Genomic DNA, 20,109 nt, shown 5'->3' on the forward strand with positions numbered 1-20,109 from the left:
CTATCCTACCACAGCACGAATGTCTTCTGTAATCAACCCAACTTGTGGCATCGTTTCCTACATCATGTTATGTGACAGCAAAATTGTACAACTGTGCATTCCCCACACTTGTCTCCTGATATCCTGCATCTTTCAAACTATGTTCATACTATCTAGAACACCAAACTCTCCTTCCATCTTCATATCTAGCCTTCTCTAGTCTAAATATCTATGATTATTCACACTGTTGACACTGAAAATACAATCCCAATTAAATTTACTAATTAAGCCTTTCTGATGAAGGTATTACAGAATGCTTTGAGCTCAGAACATTTTTATTTATAGCTGAACTTGGATATCATTCACTAGATATTCATGATTTCTCTTGGGAATCCTAGGTGATTTGGAAAGGTCTGTGCAAATAAAGATCAGCAAGGAGGATACACTGGTTCTGAAATTTTCATCATGATGCTTTACATGGTGGGACCTCTGCAACTTGAATGGATTATTCATTTTAGACTGTCTGCCCTGAATTTATTTAAAATTCTATAATTTTTGTTATTATAGTAATACTATTTATTAAACAAACATTAAAAAGTAGGAAAAATTTAAAGAAGAAAATTAAAAACACAAGTTTGTGTCCCAGAGGTAATTCCTTCATACTTGTTGGTATATTTTCTTTCTTTTCTGTGGTTTTGAAAAATTTTCATTTTGAGTACATTTTTAAGTGGATTTTGCTCTCTTTTTGAAGCTGAAGCCTAATCTTTATTTAATCTTTCCTTGGAAATAGATGGTCTCATTTTAAGAACTTAAAATTAACAAATATTATGATCCTTTTCAGTTTTAAATTCAAACCACAAATTTGTAAAATTTTGTAAATTGCAGAACTCATGAAAATAATCACACAAGGTCCTTAAAAATTCCTAGAGAATTACTTCAGTTAAAGATAGTTAATTTTATATTATAAATAGCTTGTAAGAGAATAAAATTGCATTTAGTATGATAAAAACCCAACTGCAGTTTTTTGAAGGAAAGGAGAAAGGCGCTTTACTCATAGAATACTTGTGTGCAACTGGCCCAAGATGAAAGGACTCAGATTATTGAAGAGTAAATTGTTTGCTTCATCATAAAATGGAATCAACCACAGTGATTTACACTAATGAAGGGGAAGAAAGGCACAGATAATCTGAAACAGTCCATGATACTGGAAAAAGACTGTTATAAATGCTTTCAAGGGAGTAGTGCTTTGTTGGTAGTGGTTTATCCTTTGTTGTTCAATTATATTTTTATCTATTAATGCTTGCCACTAATAGTTTCCCTGGGCTAGCATTAGTGTACATTTCCTGACATGTATCAGTGGATAGTAGAAAGGCCTAGACAATTTTTGAGCAAGGGTGGAATTAAAATTTGCTATGGCCTCAGGCCAAATATGTATCAAAGTGTAGATTAGATTAGCCTGCTTCCATTGTTTCACATGCCTTCCCTTTGAGCTTGAATATCTTTAACATTAACTTGCTGACTGAAAAGGCAGAGGGTAGGGTGTGCAGCATGGTACCTTGGCATTTCTTCCAATCGGTAGGCACCAGACATCATTTGCTCATGTTTTTGTCTCTAAATGTCTTTAGTTCCGCATTCTCCTATTCCCTCATTCTCTTTCTTTGGGGATTAAATTAGTGGACTTTTTTCTCTGTTTTCCAATGCCCATAGAAGCTGTTTAGTCATAAATAGGAACCTTGAGTATAGAAGAGAAATGTTGGTGAGGAAACAGGGTGAGCAAGAGTTTGGAAGATAAACCTTAACAGCTTCATATGTCTCCTTTGAGAGAGCCTTAGTCACCAGAGGGAAATCATTATCTGTCTTACTGGCTTAGTTACTACTATGGTTTCCCCTTATCTCTGATTTAAAATTCATTCTTGGTCTTCAGTATGTAAAGCTGCCAAGGCAGACCTGGTGTTTATGGTGGATGGGTCCTGGAGCATTGGAGATGATAATTTCAATAAGATCATCAACTTCCTGTATAGCACAGTTGGAGCCCTGGACAAGATTGGCACAGATGGAACTCAGGCAAGTCTAATAGAGCAATCACTAATTCATCTTTACACAGGTAAACATTATTGCTTAACCCTTATTCTGGCTACTTGTCAGGGAGTATAATAAAGAACAGTAATGGTTGGATTCAACTCTAAATGAAGTATAGGTAAAAATCTGCATTTGAAAGCAGTGTATTTATACCTGGTTGAGTCAAGTTACCAGGCCTAGATTGCCTTTGTACATCTGTCAAATGAGGTGACAAAAGTCCCATAGGGGCCGGCGCCACGGCTCACCTCCACCTGCCTCCACCTGCAGCGCCAGCACCCCAGGTTCTAGTCCCGGTCGGGGCGCCTGATTCTGTCCCAGTTGCTCCTCTTCCAGTCCAGCTCTCTGCTGTGCCCTGGGAGTGCAGTGGAGGATGGCCCAGGCCCTTGGGCCCTGCACCCGCATGGGAGACCATGAGAAGCGCCTGGCTCCTGGCTTTGGATTGGCGTAGCTCCGGCCATGGCGGCCATTTCGGGGGTGAATCAACAGAAGGAAGACCTTTCTCTCTGTCTCTCTCTCACTATCTAACTCTGCCTGTCAAAAAAAAAAAAAAGAAAAATAAATAAATTTAAAAAGTCCCATAGGCCTTAGAGATTTAAAAACTATATTTCTTGAGAAATACTTACAGGAAAAATGCTAGTCATTTTCAAATTTGGTATGTAACTTATTTGAAATTTTAACCCAAGATGAACATGGAATGGATTAAGGAAGAAATTAAAATTGTAGGTGATATTGTGGTATGATATTTTTTCTCTGACCCAGTAGAAATCTCCATATGTACAAATGACTCCACTTCTCTTTCTAGGTTGCAATGGTTCAGTTCACTGATGACCCCAGAACAGAATTTAAACTAAATGCTTACGAAACCAAAGAGACTCTGCTTGATGCAATTAAACGCATTTCATATAAAGGAGGAAATACAAAAACAGGTAAGATTAAACAAATCCAGCGAGGGTCCAAAGTAATGAATTACTAATAACTATTAAAATGAGCTTGTTTTGAGACAGACGTTTTCAAAAGGATTTTTCTTTAATAACTTCTTCCCTATCCTTTCCTCCCAGTAAAACAAAAATGGGAGGGATTGAAATTAAATATTGTCTTCCTTTATTTCAGGAAAAGCAATTAAGCATGTTCGAGACACCTTGTTTACTGCAGAGTCAGGTACAAGAAGAGGAATCCCAAAAGTCATTGTGGTTATAACTGATGGACGATCACAAGATGATGTGAACAAAATCTCCAGGGAGATGCAATCAGATGGTGAGTTTTATGTTTAGAAACAATAGGGGTTTCAAATAAAGTCAGAACTTTTGTTTTCTAAATACAAATTTATAGTCCTCATCGGCATTCCTTAAATGTTTCCAAATCTTTCTTAATACTAACTTGACAATGTGATTTTTAAAATTCCTTCTGTATTACCAATCTGTAATTACATTGATTTATTAAAGAAAATTTATCACTCTAATACCATTTTTATGTGCAGGATGCCTAATATAAGGATCTCCATCAGTTAACTGCAATATTTAATATAAAGGACCAGGGGGAAAAACTCACCATAGAACCTCTTCAGCTCTCTATCCTGTAAAAGGGATTCTCACAGGACTGCTGTGAAATTTAAATTACATGAAATATGCGTGGAATATGGTAGTTTGGTATTTATTTGCCAAGCATTGAATGCTGACTTACCTCCTGGTGGAAAGAAGGGACCATCAAAAAAGGAGGTACCTTTCTCTGAAGGGAGGAGAGAACTGCCACTCCAATTAAGATTGGAGTTTGTGAACTCAAGAGGCTTCCATAGCCTTGGCAGCTCAAGACAAGAACCTCGGGTGATCACTGACATCATAAATAAGAGTGTCAATTGTTAAATCAACAACAGAAGTCACTGTGCACTTACTCCCCATGTAGGATCTCTGTGCTTAACGTGTTGTACTATGAGAATTCATGGTAAAACTAGTCTTCAAACAGTACTTTATGCTTTGTGTATCTCTTTGGGTGTAATCTGTTGAAATCTTTACTTAGTAAATACTAAGTTGATCTTCTGTATATAAAGATAATTAAAAATGAATCTTGGCTGGTACTGCAGCTCACTTGTCTAATCCTCAGGCTGCAGCGCCAGCACCCTGAGTTCTAGTCCCGGTTAGGGCACCAGATTCTGTCCCGGTTGCTCCTCTTCCAGTCCAGCTCTCTGCTGTGGCTCGGAAAGGCAGAGGAAGATGGCCCAAGTGCCTGGGCCCTGCACCCACATGGGAGACCAGGAGGAAGCACCTGGCTCCTGGCTTCTGTTCGGCGCAATGCGCCGGTCATAGCGGCCATTTAAGGGGTGAACCAATGGAAACAGGAAGACCTTTGTCTCTCTCTCACTGTCTAACTCTGCCTGTCTAAAAAAAGAATGAATCTTAAGGAAGAATGGGATGGCAGAGGGAGTGGGAGATGGGATGGTTTATGGGTGGGATGGCAGTTATGGGGGAAAAAACTGCTATAATCCAAAAGTTGTACTTTCAAAATTTATATTTATTAAATAAAAGTTTTCTAAAATATTGCTAGGCCTATTAATATCTTCATTTCTGTTTCTGAAAACTAAGACACAAACAGAAAAATGAGACAAATTTAGTTTCTCCGTCTCAACTATTAAAATGGGCAATCGGCTGGCGCTGCGGCTCAATAGGCTAATCCTCTGCCTTGCGGCGCCGGCACACCGGGTTCTAGTCCCAGTTGGGGTGCCGGATTCTGTCCCGGTTACCCCTCTTCCAGGCCAGCTCTCTGCTGTGGCCCAGGAGTGCAATGGAGGATGGCCCAAGTGCTTGGGCCCTGCACCCCATGGGAGACCAGGAGAAGCACCTGGCTCCTGCCTTTGGATCAGCGTGGTGCGCTGGCCGCAGCGCGCCAGCCGCGGCGGCCATTGGATGGTGAACCAACGGCAAAAAGGAAGACCATTTTCTCTGTCTCTCTTTCTCACTGTCCACTCTGCCTGTCAAAAAAAAAAAAAAAAAAAAGGCAATCGCAGAGATGTTACTTAAATGGGAACTATTTGGTCTCAGGCGCTAACTGGGGCATTGGCCTTCTTGAGTTTCTTTAAAATGGAAAATTTCTTTGAGGGGATGATGGATAATTATCACATAATGAAATAAGTGCAAGTAGAATTCTGACAGACTGTACAGAATGAATTATCCACCCCCATTGGCCTTCCTAAATAAACATATTTTAAACATTTGGACTTGTCTTGTAATGCACTATTTGTATTTTGTGCAATTTAAAGTAATCAGAAATCTATTTCCCTTCCGCCACAGGCTACAACATTTTTGCAGTCGGTGTGGCCGATGCAGATTACTCAGAGTTGGTTAACATTGGCAGTAAGCCCAGTGCGCGCCACGTCTTCTTTGTGGACGATTTTGATGCCTTTAAGAAGATTGAAGATGAATTAATTACTTTTGTCTGTGAAACCGCATCAGCAAGTTAGTTTTTTGGAATTTGCACTTACTTGTGTTGTTTAAAGGCTTAACTATTTAGTACTGATGAAACAAGGACTCCCAGGTTGATCTGAGAAAAGAATATTGACTTCTTGTGCTATCTGTTAAGCAGACATTAAGGTTTATGGCATTGCACATATGGAATAACCTGCCCTCTGCTTTGTTTAGAGTTTTAGGTTGATAAAGCTTTTTCTTATTGGATGAGAGGATATGTTTAAAAGCAGCTGTGCCTAAACACAAATGGCAGTTTTCAAAAGTGTATTAAGACTGCTTATTTGGAAAATGAATTAGAATGCACTGTCTTCTGACACATGCTGCCAATGACAATGATTCTGGTGGGCCACAAGAAGTAGAAGAAAGCTGTGGCCCTCTGGTGTTAGTGAAGACATTGAAGTATTTCCATCTTTGTGAAACCACAGAAAACCATAGCCACATCTGATAGGGAACCCTTCCACACACTTCCTGAAAGACTAGGCTAGTTTCCACTTCTCAGGACAGGAAAAGAGTATGCTTGGAAAGTGTCTACATGAGGGGTTTACATTGTTTGTTTTGTTTTCCAGCCTGCCCACTATTGCACAAGGATGGCATTGATCTTGCAGGTATGCACTATCATATTTTTTTCAAATAAAAATATCTTGCATAACTCTTATCTGAGGTCCAAGTTTCTGTTTTTATTATTATTTTTAAATCCTTAATAGAAAAACCTTGAAATTTAAAACTCTGAAGTGTGTGTTCATTCTTGTTCTCTCTTTCCGTCTTTTAGGATTTAAGATGATGGAAATGTTTGGTTTGGTTGAAAAGGATTTTTCATTGGTGGAAGGAGTTTCTATGGAGCCCGGTACCTTCAATGTGTATCCTTGTTACCAGCTCCACAAAGACGCTCTGGTTTCCCAGCCAACTAAGTATGTTCCTGTTGCAAGATGTTAAAGCAATCATTTGTTTACTGGCTCTTAATATAAAAATTATATCAATTTGAAATATGCTCTAATGGCTCATATGAATTTCCATGATGTTTAAGAGCAGCTAATGTTTACATCTTGTGTTTTAAAACACCAGACTCGGCCGGCGCCACAGCTCACTAGGCTAATCTTCCGCCTGCAGTGCCGACACACCAGGTTCTAGTCCCAGTTGGGGTGCCGGATTCTGTCCCAGTTGCTCCTCTTCCAGGCCAGCTCTCTGCTATGGCCTGGGAGTGCAGTGGAGGATGGCCCAAGTGTTTGGGCTCTGCACCCCATGGGAGACCAGGATAAGTACCTGGCTCCTGCCTTTGGATCAGCGTGGTGCGCTGGCCGCAGCGCACCAGCCGCGGTGGCCATTGGATGGTGAACCAACGGCAAAAAGAAACACCTTTCTCTCTGTCTCTCTCTCACACTGTGCACTCTGCCTGTCAAAAAACAAAAACAAAAACAAAAAAACAACAGCAACAACAAAAACAACCACACCAGACTCACATGTAACACTCCCGGAATTTTAGTATAATTGATTGTAGGACATGAATATAAGTAGTTGATACTTACATAGCAAGACAATGTATCAGGCATTGTTCTAAATGCTTCTGTATGTTTACTCATGCAAACGCCAAATGATTCTGTGAGTTGGACTTGGTTATTATCTCAATTTTATGAAGGATTAAACCAAAGCACAAAGAAGTAATGGTTTGTATGAGGTAGCACAGTTTGTTAAATGATCCAAGCACTGAACTGTTTGACAATAATGCCATGACTCAGAAGGCTTTTACCCTTGAAAAGTAACAACAGCAACTCTAGACAGTTGAAGAGTAGTGTCAAGTTTAGGTAAAAGTCACATTATCTAGCCACATTGCAGACAGTCTGTAGGACACATGGGGCTCCATGGGGCCATTTTCAGCAACTCTGCAGATTGCTGAAGGCCATGAGATCATGGTTGAAGGGATCATCCCTCAAACCCTGAAATCTGCTACTTTAGATTCCAAACCAACATTTGTTTTTGTCCTTCTTAAAAATTTATTTTATTTCCTTGAAAGGCAGAGTGACAGAGAGATAGGGAGAGACAGAGAGATTTTCTGTCCTCTGATTCACTCCCCAAATAGCCACAATGGATGGGACTGGTCCAGGACAAAGATACGATCCTGGAGTTGCATCCAGGTCTCCCATGTGGGTGATGGAATTCCCAGGTGCATTGGCAGGAAGCTGGATTGGAAGCGGAGCTGGTGCTCCAATATGGGATGTGGCTTAATGCCACAATGCTGCCTCCTCACCCGCACCTTTTAAAATGTTTTTGTCTTAGAATACCATTGATGTTTCATGTGGAACATTTTCAGAGTATTTGAATTTTGATATACTGTGCACATGGACACAAAAAAGTGAGAAAGATTGTGTTAGAATATTAGATTCAATTTTCCCATTTATAAAATATTTTTCCTGTATTCTTCAAAGATGTCATTTATTAAATATTAACCTATATTAGTACTGTCAAAATTCTTTTTTGTGCTTATTGTGGGGAATAATATTTGAAATTAGTAGAGCTTTGCTAATAATTTAAGTATTTCTTCTTACAGGTATAGCTCCATTTTCTAAAACAAAGTTAAGAATGTCTGTCCTGCAGAATATGTGTATTGTTTTAGACAAACCCAAAATCTAGTGTTCCTGTCTAGCAGGACTTTCTCATATTGTTTAATGATGACTATTAAAATGGGCATCTGAAAATATCATTCCCAGAAGACTAGCCTGAAATGAGAATCGCTAGCATCTCATCCTCTTATATCCCACTGAAATGCCTATCCAGTCAGCAATACTGTCCATCCACTGTGCTAAATGCAACCATCAGTTCCCTTCCCTTTTATTCCTTAACCTATCTTCATCATTTGGGTCAGTAGATTACTCTCTTCCTGGATATACTCTCCACACTGGGCTCCCAGGACATGGACTTTCTTGAGTTTCTGTCTATATTGTTGGCTGTTTGTTTTCAGGGCTGTTCCCTTGCTCATTGCTCTCCTTGTTTTCTCTGCACCCATACCCTATTGATCTCTGTGGCATCATAGTATTAACAACTGTCTATTTTCCAAATATTCCTAAATTTGTATTTCCAGTACAGACCTATCTCTTCAAGTCTGGACCTATGTATCCAGTTTCCCACTAGACATTTCTACTTGGATGCCTAAAGGGCATTTCAAAATATGTGTTCTATATAATATCTGCGATCATCTCTTTAGAACCCGCTTCATTTAACAATCTTTTCTATCTCAATTAATAGCAGCTCTGTCTAAATAATTTCTCTGGCAAAAGAACCCAATTCTTCTCTTTCTGTCATATTCCATATCCAATCTACCAAGAAATCCTCTCATCTGTACCTTCTCACACCTCCACTGCCATCAACCCTGTCAGGGCCACCATCATCTCTGCCCTATGACACTCCCGCTTGGTCACCCTGCTTCAAACTCTTGCCCTCTTCTCATCTATTCTACAAGTAGCAGCAGCAGTCAGAATGATTCTTTTAAAATGTACATCAGATTATGTCATTCTAGAATCTGCCACTGGTTTTCTATTTACCTTATAGACAAAGGCAAAATTCCTGAATAGCCTACACAGCTCCATATTACATGGGAAACTGTTACCTCTTTGACTTCATCACCTGTCTTATTCAGTCTTGCTCCAGGAGTAATGCCTCCATGCTGTTACCCAATCGCAACTGGTCCATCTCATGTTGGTGTCTTTTCAGTAATCCTTTTTCCAAAAACACCCTTTCTTCATGGATCCATATTGTTAATTGTCCTGCATTCTTGAGTTTTTGCTCAAATATAATCTTTTTGATTAAGCTTTGAATAAATGTAATCTTCTCAATGAGCCCACCCTAATGACTTTAAGTAAAATTGGTACATAATCCTCCTCCAACATTTCCAAACCCCATGATGATGAAATGTTTGTTGTTTGTTTTTCTGTGGCACTTATTACCTTCTGATAAACTGTATGAAAAAGCTTGTGGAAAAGTTAAATTAAAAGATATGTTAATTTTGATGCAATAGATTTAGAAATCTATGCATCATTTTTTATAATACACATTTCTAAGAATGTGTTGAAGACCCCTCATATAATTTGCCCTGCTAGAAGTGAAGTAATACAAGGACAAGCATCTTAATAAGTTTTATTTACTGATATAGCTTAAATTTCTGTTATAATGTCTGGCACTTAGCAGTTTTTGTTGATTTAACCAATACACAAATGAATGAACAAAATATTTTTATCTATGCAAAATACACTTTCATTTTCACACTCATGCTAAATTCCCACATACTCAAAAATGTGTTAATCCAGCTAATAACTATTATAGAGTTCCTACTGTATTAAAAGGGGGGAAGATTGAAAAATAAATAAATGAGGGATTGATGTTGTGGTGCAGCACATTAAGCCTTTGATGTCAGCATCCCATGTGGGTATGGATTGAGTCCTAGCTGCTCCACTTCTGATCCAGCTCCCTGCTGATGACTGAAGAGCAGCAGAAGATGGCCCAAGTGCTTCAGCCTGAGTCATTCACGTGGGAGATGCTACTGGAGTTCCAGACTCCTGGCTTCTGCTTGGCCCAGACCCAGCCATTGTGGCCATTTGGGGAGTGAAGATCTCTCTCTCTCTGTCTCTGTAACTCTGCCTTTCAAATAAATAAATATTTTTTAAAAAGTAAGGGATCAGCATTGTGGCACAGCAGGTAAAGCTGCCACCTCCAATTCTGGCATTCCATATGGGTGCTGGTTAGAGTTCCAGTCCAGCTCCCTGATAACGCTGGGAAAGCAGTAGAAGATGGCTCACAAGCTTGGGTCTCTGCACCCGCATGAAAGACCCAGGTGAAGCTCCTGGCTTTGGCCTGGCCCAGCCCTGCCCATGTGGCCATTTGGGGAGTGAACCAGTAGATGGAAGTCCTCTCTTGTCTCTCTGTCTCCCCACCTCCTTCTGTAATTCTGCCTTTCAAATAAATAAATAAATCTTAAAAAAATAAATAAGTGTTGTGCTTAACTGTTTTAAAGAGAGATGAGTTTGTGTCAAATGTTGGTTTCCCCACGGGCAGTCTCCCATGGAGATTAGCATGTGGGCAATTGAGGGGGTGTGACTTTGTGGAAGGATGAAGGAAGCAGGAATGGGCAGAGGGTGAGGTCAAGCCATGTCAGTGAAAGCCACAGCTGGAGGGATATTGAAAATAGGATGACCCTTCAGAGCTGAGGCCAAAAGACCCGGTCATTAGATATTTTTAAAGATCAGTCATTGAAAAGAAGCACTGCGGAGGAGTCTTTCTTCAGCAAAGGCAGTTCCTGAAGGGGGGTTGGTGCCTGAAAGCTGTCTTCAGCCACATTCCCAGGACCTTGGTAATATATTTTTCACTCTTGAAGGTTGACCTAGATGGTGTATCACAGCACACAGCCAAGAGAGAAGCACAATTAAATGAAAAATGTGGTGGAAAGTGATAATGTCTTAAGCTTTATAAAAGGGCTGTAGACATTCTTTATTATACTGAAACTAATGAAAGTGCAAAAATGTTCAATAAGAAGCATTGTAGCCAACCAACAGACGGCTATGCAGCCATTTAATATCAGACTTTTAAAGTGTCTAAGAAAATAAGTATCTGTTAAATGATGCTACTAATATCAAGGGACAAGCATTCTTTAAAGACTGGAAGAAAATGTACCAGACCAAAACAGCAATCTGACTGGGATTAGTGGTGGTTTTCTTTTCTGTTTTTCTAAATCTTGACGAATTAGTTTATTGTTTTGTAATCAGAGAAGTAACTTCTGAGCAAGGACATAGTAAGACATTCTTTTCTTTCCACTTTCAGGTATTTGCATCCAGAAGGTTTGCCCTCTGACTACACCATCAGTTTTCTGTTCCGGATTCTTCCTGACACACCACAGGAGCCCTTTGCTCTTTGGGAAATTTTAAATAAAAATTCTGACCCCTTAGTTGGGATCATTTTAGATAGTAAGTATATTAATTTATATAACATTTGCACATGCAAGAATGAATAACGTGTGTGGCATGCCATCTGGCCTGTTTTATGTATATTGCAGAGTAACTCATGCAATGTGTAAACACTAAACAATTAATGTAATAGTTGATTCATTTGTTTATTCACTAACCCATTTAATAATAGGCTTTGAGTTCCATCTTGTGCCAGCACTAGGCTCTGAGATAGAGTGGTAAGCAACATGACAAGAGACAAAGAGTTTTTACTGAGATAATGATGACTCCAGGAAGACCAAGGTTGATTGGTGGTGGTGGTGTAGGGAGGGGTACAAGCAGATAGATAAATGTGAGATGTCCACTTGATATTCCAGAGATGTCAGATTGGCAGCAGCAGCTCAGGAAGAATTCTGGGATATATAAATTTGGAAGTTGTGTATATATGATCTGTAAGCCACGACTCATCTAGAATGTGAGTCTAGAAGGAGAATAGATCTAAAGACAGAGAAGCCCCAGTCTTTGGAACTTAGAATGTTGAGGAGGGACCTGTGAAAGAAACTTCTCAAATCACGCTCTTGAATGTTGCACAGGATGATTGCTTAAGAGGATTGTCGAGTTTTCTAAAGTTGGTTTTAGTGTAGGGTTCCAGTGAAACTAGGATCCAAACTTTGGAGACTATTGCTAGGTGTTCACTCAAACATTGGGATAAGGAAAGTGTTCTAAGCTTGTTTCCAATGCAGGAAAATGTTCCTGTTTTTAAATAATAAAATGTTCCCTGTTTAGGCTTAGGAAGGCCTTTGATTGTTCATAATAGATGATGTATCTTGGGTGGTATAAACTGCATGTCTTGGGATAGTTAATCACTGTAGTGCATTACTAAGACATAGGGCCTGGTTTCAATTTCTCAAGATTTGATTAACTTTATTCTTCCCCTTGTCTGCCTGTACTTCCAGCTTTGGTCAGCCTCACTTAAGGGAGTAGTGGGAATAAGAGCATAGGCAAGATGGTAGAGAAGAAGAGTCTGTGTAGGGGTCCTTACATCACCATTACCACTATGCGGTTAAATAAGATAATATAGCCATTGAAAGGCCTGAAACAACACCTGTACCAAAGATCATTTCATTGCCCATCACTGTTTTAAACACAATTTTAATAATGGATGCATTATTTGCAGTCTTGGGTTGAATTGTAGGAAAGAAATCATTGAACCATTTTCATTCTTTCTAAAATGTTTTTCTGTGTTTGAATAGATGGTGGGAAAACTCTAACTTATTTCAACTATGACTACAGTGGGGATTTTCAAACTGTTACTTTTGAAGGACCTGAAATTAAGAAAATTTTCTATGGAAGCTTTCATAAGGTTAGTAATTTCATATATACGTATATATTTTATTTGCTCTTGGACAAAACAATAGAGTCATTAAAAATTCATAGAGCTTTGGACCTCAAATTTCAATGGGAATACGAATAACTGTTTGTAAAAAGAAAAATAATATAATTAAAAAATTACTGTCTTTGGGACTTAATATTCTGAGTGGATAAATCTGAGTTAGAACCCTGAAATATGCATTTCTAGCAGGTATTCTAGGAGATGTTGGTAGAAGTGGTCCAGGTTCTCCCTTTGAGGAACAATACAATAGAGGATTATTTGTTACCAAATGGATTGTTGCTCATTGGGTACATTGTGTGTCTACCTGGTTGCCAATGCAGAGGAAGACATGTAATCAGCCAAAATCCTAAAATGTGAAGATAAATAAAATTGATTCATGATATTTTTATATTAAATATTATATATTAAATCAGTGTCATCACTGATAGAATAAAAAAGGGAGAGAACAATCCAACATGGGAAGCAGGATACACAGCAGACTCATAGAATAGCAGATGTCCTAAACAGCACTCTGGCCCCAGAATCAGCCCTTAAGGCATTCAGATCTGGCTGAAGAGCCCATGAGAGTATTTTAGACACTCTGGCAAAAAAAAAAAAAAAAAACCTAAATGGAAGATCTCTGTGAGTGAGATTCCAGTGGAAAGAACATGTCATCAAAGAAGGAAGTACCTTTCTCTGAAGGGAAGAGAGAACTTCCACTTTGACTATGACCTTGTCTAAATAAGATCGGAGTTGGCAACCTCAAAAGGCTTCCATAGGCTTGGCAACTCATGACAAGAGCCTAGGGTGATTATTGATGCCATAAACAAGAGTGTCAATTGTTGTTAAGTCAACAACAGGAGTCACTGTGCACTTACTTACTCCTCAGGTAGGAACTCTGTCCTTAATGTGTTGTTCAATGTGAATTAATGCTATAACTAGTACTCAAAAAGTATTTTACACTTTGTGTTTCTGTGTGGGTGCAAACTGTTGAAATCTTTACTTAATATATACTAAATTGATCTTCTATATATAAAGAGAATTGAAAATGAATGGAATGGGAGAGGGAGCAGGAGATGGGAGTGTTGCAGGTGGGAGGAAGTCATGGGGAGGAAAAAGCCACTGCAGTCCAAAAGCTGTACTTTGGAAATTTATATTTATTAAATAAAAGTTAAAAAAAAACAGTGCCATCATGTCAGATATCTTGGGGAAAGCTTTTGTAAAATCTTTTAGTTATTTTAATTTTAATAATTTTAATATCTTGGCATCTTCAACAGATCTTCATTCTTTAATGTTCATTTCTCAGAAGCATTTACTTTTGGTGATCACTGGGGTAGCCATGGTTCCTTCTACATGTTTGCTTTGTGTTTGGTGAGCAAACCCACTGATCTCTGGACAGCTAAAAAATGCAGCACCCGGGCCGGCGCCACGGCTCACTAGGCTAATCCTCCGCCTGCGGCACTGGCACCCCGGGTTCTAGTCCTGGTTGCAGAGCCGGATTCTGTCCCGGTTGCTCCTCTCCAGTCCAGCTCTCTGCTGTGGCCCAGGAAGGCAGTGGAGGATGGCCCAAGTGCTTGGGCTCCTGCACCCGCATGGGAGACCAGGAAGAAGCGCCTGGCTCCTGGCTTCGGATCGGCACAGCGCCAGCTGTAGTGGCCATTTTGGGGGTGAACCAATGGAGAAGGAAGACCTATCTCTCTGTCTTTCTTTCTGCTCTCTTTCTGTCTAACTCTGCCTGTCCAAAAAAAAAAAAAATATCTTCTCTAGCAAAATATGTGATGAGATGAGAAAATACGCTTTTCTTCATACTTTTAATGATGACTCGTACAACTATACAAATTTAGTTAATGTTTCTTCCTTCTTCCTAAAACTTCTTTTTTTTTTTTTATTCAGCTACATGTTATTGTTAGTAAGACTTTGGTCAAGGTGGTTATTGACTGCAAGGAAGTGGGTGAGAAGGCAATAAATGCATCAGCTAACATCACAGCAGACGGTGTAGAAGTACTAGGGAGAATGGTTAGATCAAGAGGACCAAATGGAAATTCGGCACCAGTAAGTAGACAAACAAGTAAAGCTGTGTGATTGTTATAGAAAAAAATCATTTTAATGTATATTCAGCTTCTTTCTGGGGAAATGTTTGGTACAGGAATGGCTGGATGAATGGATAGATGTATGGATTTTTAAATATATAATGGCTAATAAATAATTCTCTAAAACATGTATATTCAAAGCTCTTGGCAGGAGGGTCCCACTATTTAAAAGAAGAATGCTTCAGGAACTAGGCTAGTTTATTTTCTAAATACATTTCAAGATTTGAATAGTAAAATGTCCACCACACAATTTGTGATGTAAATGGTTTGTTAAAACTGTAAAAGAAATTTATTTATACAAGTAAATACAAATTTGTGAATATTTTTATACAGCAAATTGACACAGGCCTGTAATTTGGGTTAGATTTTAACATTTTTATACTGGATTTTTTTCTATGACTGATGTGGTGTTCACCCTTTAAATATTAACAGCTATTTAACTATCAACTCATCCTAATAGACTGTATTTTTCATTTTACAACATAGAATTGAAGTCTGGGAGACTTCCAATTGGCAAATAAATCAAATAAATTCTCTTCACTCATCACTCACAAAAAGAATAGTGGATACATGGTGTTTTTTAACACCAAGCTTTCTCAGTTAATTAACAGCATTCTCTAACTGGAATCATTCTATAATTAGTAAGGCAGTTTGTTCTGTGAACAATTCTGACTATTCTATTCTACATTTCTCTTCTATGTAACAGAATAATCAAGCGTATTAAGAATTTTTATTACTGTCTTCTACTTTCATAAATCTGTAGTACTAGCTAGCCATATGAAACTTCAGAAAGATTCAGTGGTTCTCAAAGTTCTTTTATGCTGAAGATCACATTGTGTGAATGAAATATTATACTGTTTCAAGTCAATAAGTAAGACTAAAATGGATCCATGGTAATTGGGGGGAGCAGAGACATGATGTGGCAGGTGCTTCTACCTTCCAATAATCCCTTCAAGGAGCACAATTCTAATTTTACTTCCCTAGTAGAGTCCATTCCCTTTATTACCAATAAACAGTCCCAGAGAGGTAGAGTGACTTACTTTGGGATATCCCTGTTTTGTGTTATTTCTCTTTGTGGTAACAACAGAAGTAGAACTCATGTGTATAGGGAAGGATCCATGCTTCCACACTTTAATAGGTAGATATGTGCTAACTAGTTTAATACTTAGCTTTGAAGTAACTTTAAGTTATTTTGTTCCTACTTTGCCTGGAAGAACTATGGATTAGATGTTTAAAAAGAGAATATAAAATGTATCAACATTTTTATGTGTGTTAGATTCTGGTCCCAAATCACTTCCTACTCTTATTATTATGTTCTCAATTTTAGAAATGATGCATATAAAATCTCTGACACCTAGTAAGCATTCAATGATAATCAGCTGTTAATACTGAAGGAAGTCAATACAAACTCCATCTCACCTTTTATAGACTTTTAGTACTTGATTACTAACAGTCATATATTATTCGTTTGCTCTTTCATATATCCACATTTCATCTTTGTAGCCAGAGCATAAATTATCCAAAATAGAAACTATTGTCATATTCTTCATTAGAATCCACCCCTACAGTGCACAGTATCTAATAAATTCCTGTGAACAGAGTAAGTTATTTAAAATCTGTTACCATAACTGAGAATAATAGAAACTTTCATGGAAGAAACACTTGGTAGAATTTAAATAAAATGTTGTGTATTTTAATTGCATCACGTCTTTTCTTAAAATTTTGTTTGGAATATATATTATAACATTGACAACAATCCAGTTATATGTATCACACTTTCTCTTAAATCATAACTTGTATTTTTTTAGCCATATTTCTATAATAACAATTATTAGAATTATATTTAAAATTATATATCATAATTATTTTTCAAATATGTGGCCAATCAAATATCAAGGAATTTTTTTCTATAAGTGAAAGTGCCTGTAGGTTTTAGACATAATGATGATCAATCTTTACTTTTGGCTATGAAAGGAAAGCAATTAAATATGGCACACTCTGTGGGAACTTCAAACCAGTAGTAGACAAAGGGGAATTTATGGAAGTCAGTGGTTAAAGAGTTCTTTGTAAGGCTAGACGGAAAAAAGTCGTAGCTTTTGTTAGAATTTAGAAGTCTACAACGGATTACAAAATAGATTTTCTGTCTTCCCACTTACTGAAGAATTTGATTATGTTGAAATGGATGATGTTAGGTTAGATCACAAGAATGTGATTGGAAACTTAGATGTGTGGGATAGTATTTAATTGTTTCAGTACAAGGTAAGAGAGGCCCCAGTGGTTAGTGTTCAGTTTGAAAATCAGAGATTGTTAACACAATCTTTATATAAACCTGTACTCAAATGCTCAGCAAAAGAGAATGTGTGATGGACAAATTTTGGATTATTCCAGAAGGAGTAATTATCATATGAGAAGGATTAGTAGCTTATAGCTCAGCATTCTCTGCCGAATTCCACAGTAATTTAATAAATACCAGATGGTGGAAGATTCTAGAGATCCAGTCTTTAGAAAAATATTCTTCTTCAACCATAGTTGAGTGGAAGACAGATTAATGGATTTGAGGATACAGTAACTACTGTATAGAAATTATTCACGTCCTTAATAAAAACAGCTTGTGTTCATCAGTGGAAGATTTTATAGGCAGTGACAGTCCATGGTGAGACTAAACTAATAAGCAGATGTAACTTAGCCATGAAAACACACGTGGAAAGAAGCTTAACCACTGTGCTCTGTCTTTGCAAACTTTTTCATGCTAAGAAATTTCTTCTACCTGTTCTGATGCCTGAAGAGATGATTCTAGAAAATTGTTCAGCTTCGGACATAGGATCCTGTCTCCCAGTGTCTCTTCTAGCTCTTCAAATCTAACCTTAGGTAGTTATCTAACTGGCATGTATTTATCCCTCATCTGTTCAAGAAGAGAAACATTCAGTGGGGTTGCTTATAATTTTATTCACTGAGTTAAAGCTTTTATGTAGAATTCAAAAGTAGGCTAATCAATGATCCCACAAAATAAGTTAAATTACCAAAAAAAAATATGCTAGTGTGTATTCACATGAATTATGTCTTTTTTAATCCTTAAGATGATAATGGTAGGTAAACTTTATTTTTTGCCTACTAAGAATTAAGCAGTGTATTTTTCTCTGATGGTATCATTTAATCCAAAAGAACCCTAGAAAAAACATGCTTATGCTTATATTACTCAGGCTTGAAGTTAGGGAGGGGTCCATTTCCAAAAAGTGTGGAAAGTAAGGTGAGAGTCCAAAGCTGCCTTTCATAGGACCACCTGCCTTCTATTGGAGCACTGTGTTCCTCTGAATGTGACAACGAGTTTTAAGAACTTAAGGCAGAGAGCGTGTCCAATCTGTAATGACCATGTACTCTGTTCATTGCCAGGTCTAAAGATGCATCACTGCTTGAATTACAACCCCAAAGTGTCTATTTAATACTTTAATTACTACCAACAAATACAACAGTGATTCACTTTTATTTTCTAATCTAATTAGTGTTTTCATTAAATTCAATAAATGGACTAAGAACCAATAGAAATACTCAGTTCAAAAGCTAAAATATGATGAATGATTGGTAAATCATATTTTTAGATGGAGTCAATAGAAGTTATTCAGAGACTAAGGTGGCTTGGTCCTCCCTACTCTTTCTGTATTATTCTTGTGCAATATAAAGCTTTTTGTATATTTGTATGAATTCTAATAGAACTGTATTTAAAAATTTGAGCTGAGTTATATTGTGCTAGAAAAAAAATCAGGGGAGAAAATTCTGATACTATGTGGAAAGTAGAGCCAGGAAGGCATTTTAATTTCCATTCACAGATTAAAATGACTCAGCCGCTGACAAATATTTTAATCTTATTTTCATGCTAACATTTGACCCCAAATGACTTGACTTTTGTGTTACACCCAAACAAGAAATGTCCAGTAATGAAAAATGAGCTCTTGTAATGGCTATGTGTTCATTTGAAAGAGATCACTAAAAAATGATAGTAAGAGGTTACACATCTCTCCCTCACTCCCCCACCCCTTTTTAAACAAATCACCCCTCTTTTCCCCCACAAATACATCTTTCAAATTGTTTCAGTTAGTTGCAAAGGAAAAATGTCAGAGAAGTAGAAAGGGGCTTCCCCTTTCATTAGTTGCCTAAAATATGATTTATTTAGGTCACATTATTTTGTATTTTAAGGATCTCAAATATAAGATATTCAGATATACCATATCTGTATATTTTGTGAAAATATGTGTATCATTGCTTTTGTAATAAAAGCCACAGTGTTTTCTTTTTAAAGTCAATCCCCAGAAATATATCTTGGAAAAGAAGCCTCTAAATAAAGCTTGAGGAATCTAAACTATTATAAATTCAAGACAATTATGAATAAATTTGTTGTACTCAAAGAGCAAGCTGCTGACTTCATGTCACTTGCAAAAGAAAGGGCAACCCACGTAGCATTCCTCGAATGATAGTATCAGCTTCACTCAGCTCTTAGTAGGCAATCAAACTCTTAAATAAATACATGGAGCTATTAATCCAGTAACTCCAGAGGTAAGAGTCTAGCAAAAGATTTGTATGTAGACACTGTACTGTTACAGGTGGCTAGGCAGTGAATGTTTATTTGAAAAACTTCCAGAAAGCCTAGTGCTTACTGGAGTAGTGAAAGGCCTTTGCTTTAAGTAAATCTTTCCATTCACGAAAATATTTTTACACTGAGAGCTCTATTCATAAATGGAAAATTCTTAATGGAAGAATGATTTGCAGACTTAGCTGAATCTATGTAATGCTGTCATAATGGGATCCATTTAATAAATGTCTCCAGATGAAATGGCATTGTAAAGTTAGGCGGGCTATTTACATTTTAAACACTAGATCAAAGATCCTTTTGTTGCAAAATAAACCACATGAAAATGAGATATACTGTTCTAATCACAACCAGAACTAAGCTTTCAACAAATAATTAAATTAAGTTTTTTTCATCCCAGATTACTACCTTATAGTAGTAATCTGAGAATTAAATGATATATGCAAAATACTAAAGATACTTCCTGGTACATACAGGTTTTCAACTACTTGGTTTCTGTTTATGTTAGTTGGTAAATTTTTTCTTAATCACAACACCAAGTATATAAGGTTATTATTGTGGAAACAAATTACTATTATATTTGTGCTTTCAATACCATTACATATTCTGATCTTTCTTCTTTGTCATC

General features: G+C 37.5%; 1 protein-coding gene across 7 annotated transcripts in view; it reads left to right on the forward strand.

The window, feature by feature from the left end:
• The window catches only part of COL14A1 (collagen type XIV alpha 1 chain), a 253,291-nt gene that overhangs the window by 149,921 nt on the left and 83,261 nt on the right, over positions 1-20,109 (forward strand). For all 7 annotated transcript variants that reach the window (XM_008255863.5, XM_002710753.6, XM_070075442.2 and 4 more), the window contains exons 26-34: positions 1,904-2,043; positions 2,861-2,984; positions 3,169-3,312; positions 5,340-5,504; positions 6,080-6,118; positions 6,283-6,421; positions 11,316-11,458; positions 12,691-12,800; positions 14,703-14,861. In XM_008255863.5, coding sequence (XP_008254085.3) covers positions 1,904-2,043; positions 2,861-2,984; positions 3,169-3,312; positions 5,340-5,504; positions 6,080-6,118; positions 6,283-6,421; positions 11,316-11,458; positions 12,691-12,800; positions 14,703-14,861 — 1,163 coding nt within the window. The remainder of the gene's footprint in view (positions 1-1,903; positions 2,044-2,860; positions 2,985-3,168; positions 3,313-5,339; positions 5,505-6,079; positions 6,119-6,282; positions 6,422-11,315; positions 11,459-12,690; positions 12,801-14,702; positions 14,862-20,109) is intronic.

Source organism: Oryctolagus cuniculus, chromosome 6 (assembly GCF_051225735.1).
Source record: "Oryctolagus cuniculus isolate XC-2025 breed Fujian yellow rabbit chromosome 6, ASM5122573v1, whole genome shotgun sequence".
Taxonomy (NCBI): Eukaryota; Metazoa; Chordata; class Mammalia; order Lagomorpha; family Leporidae; genus Oryctolagus; species Oryctolagus cuniculus.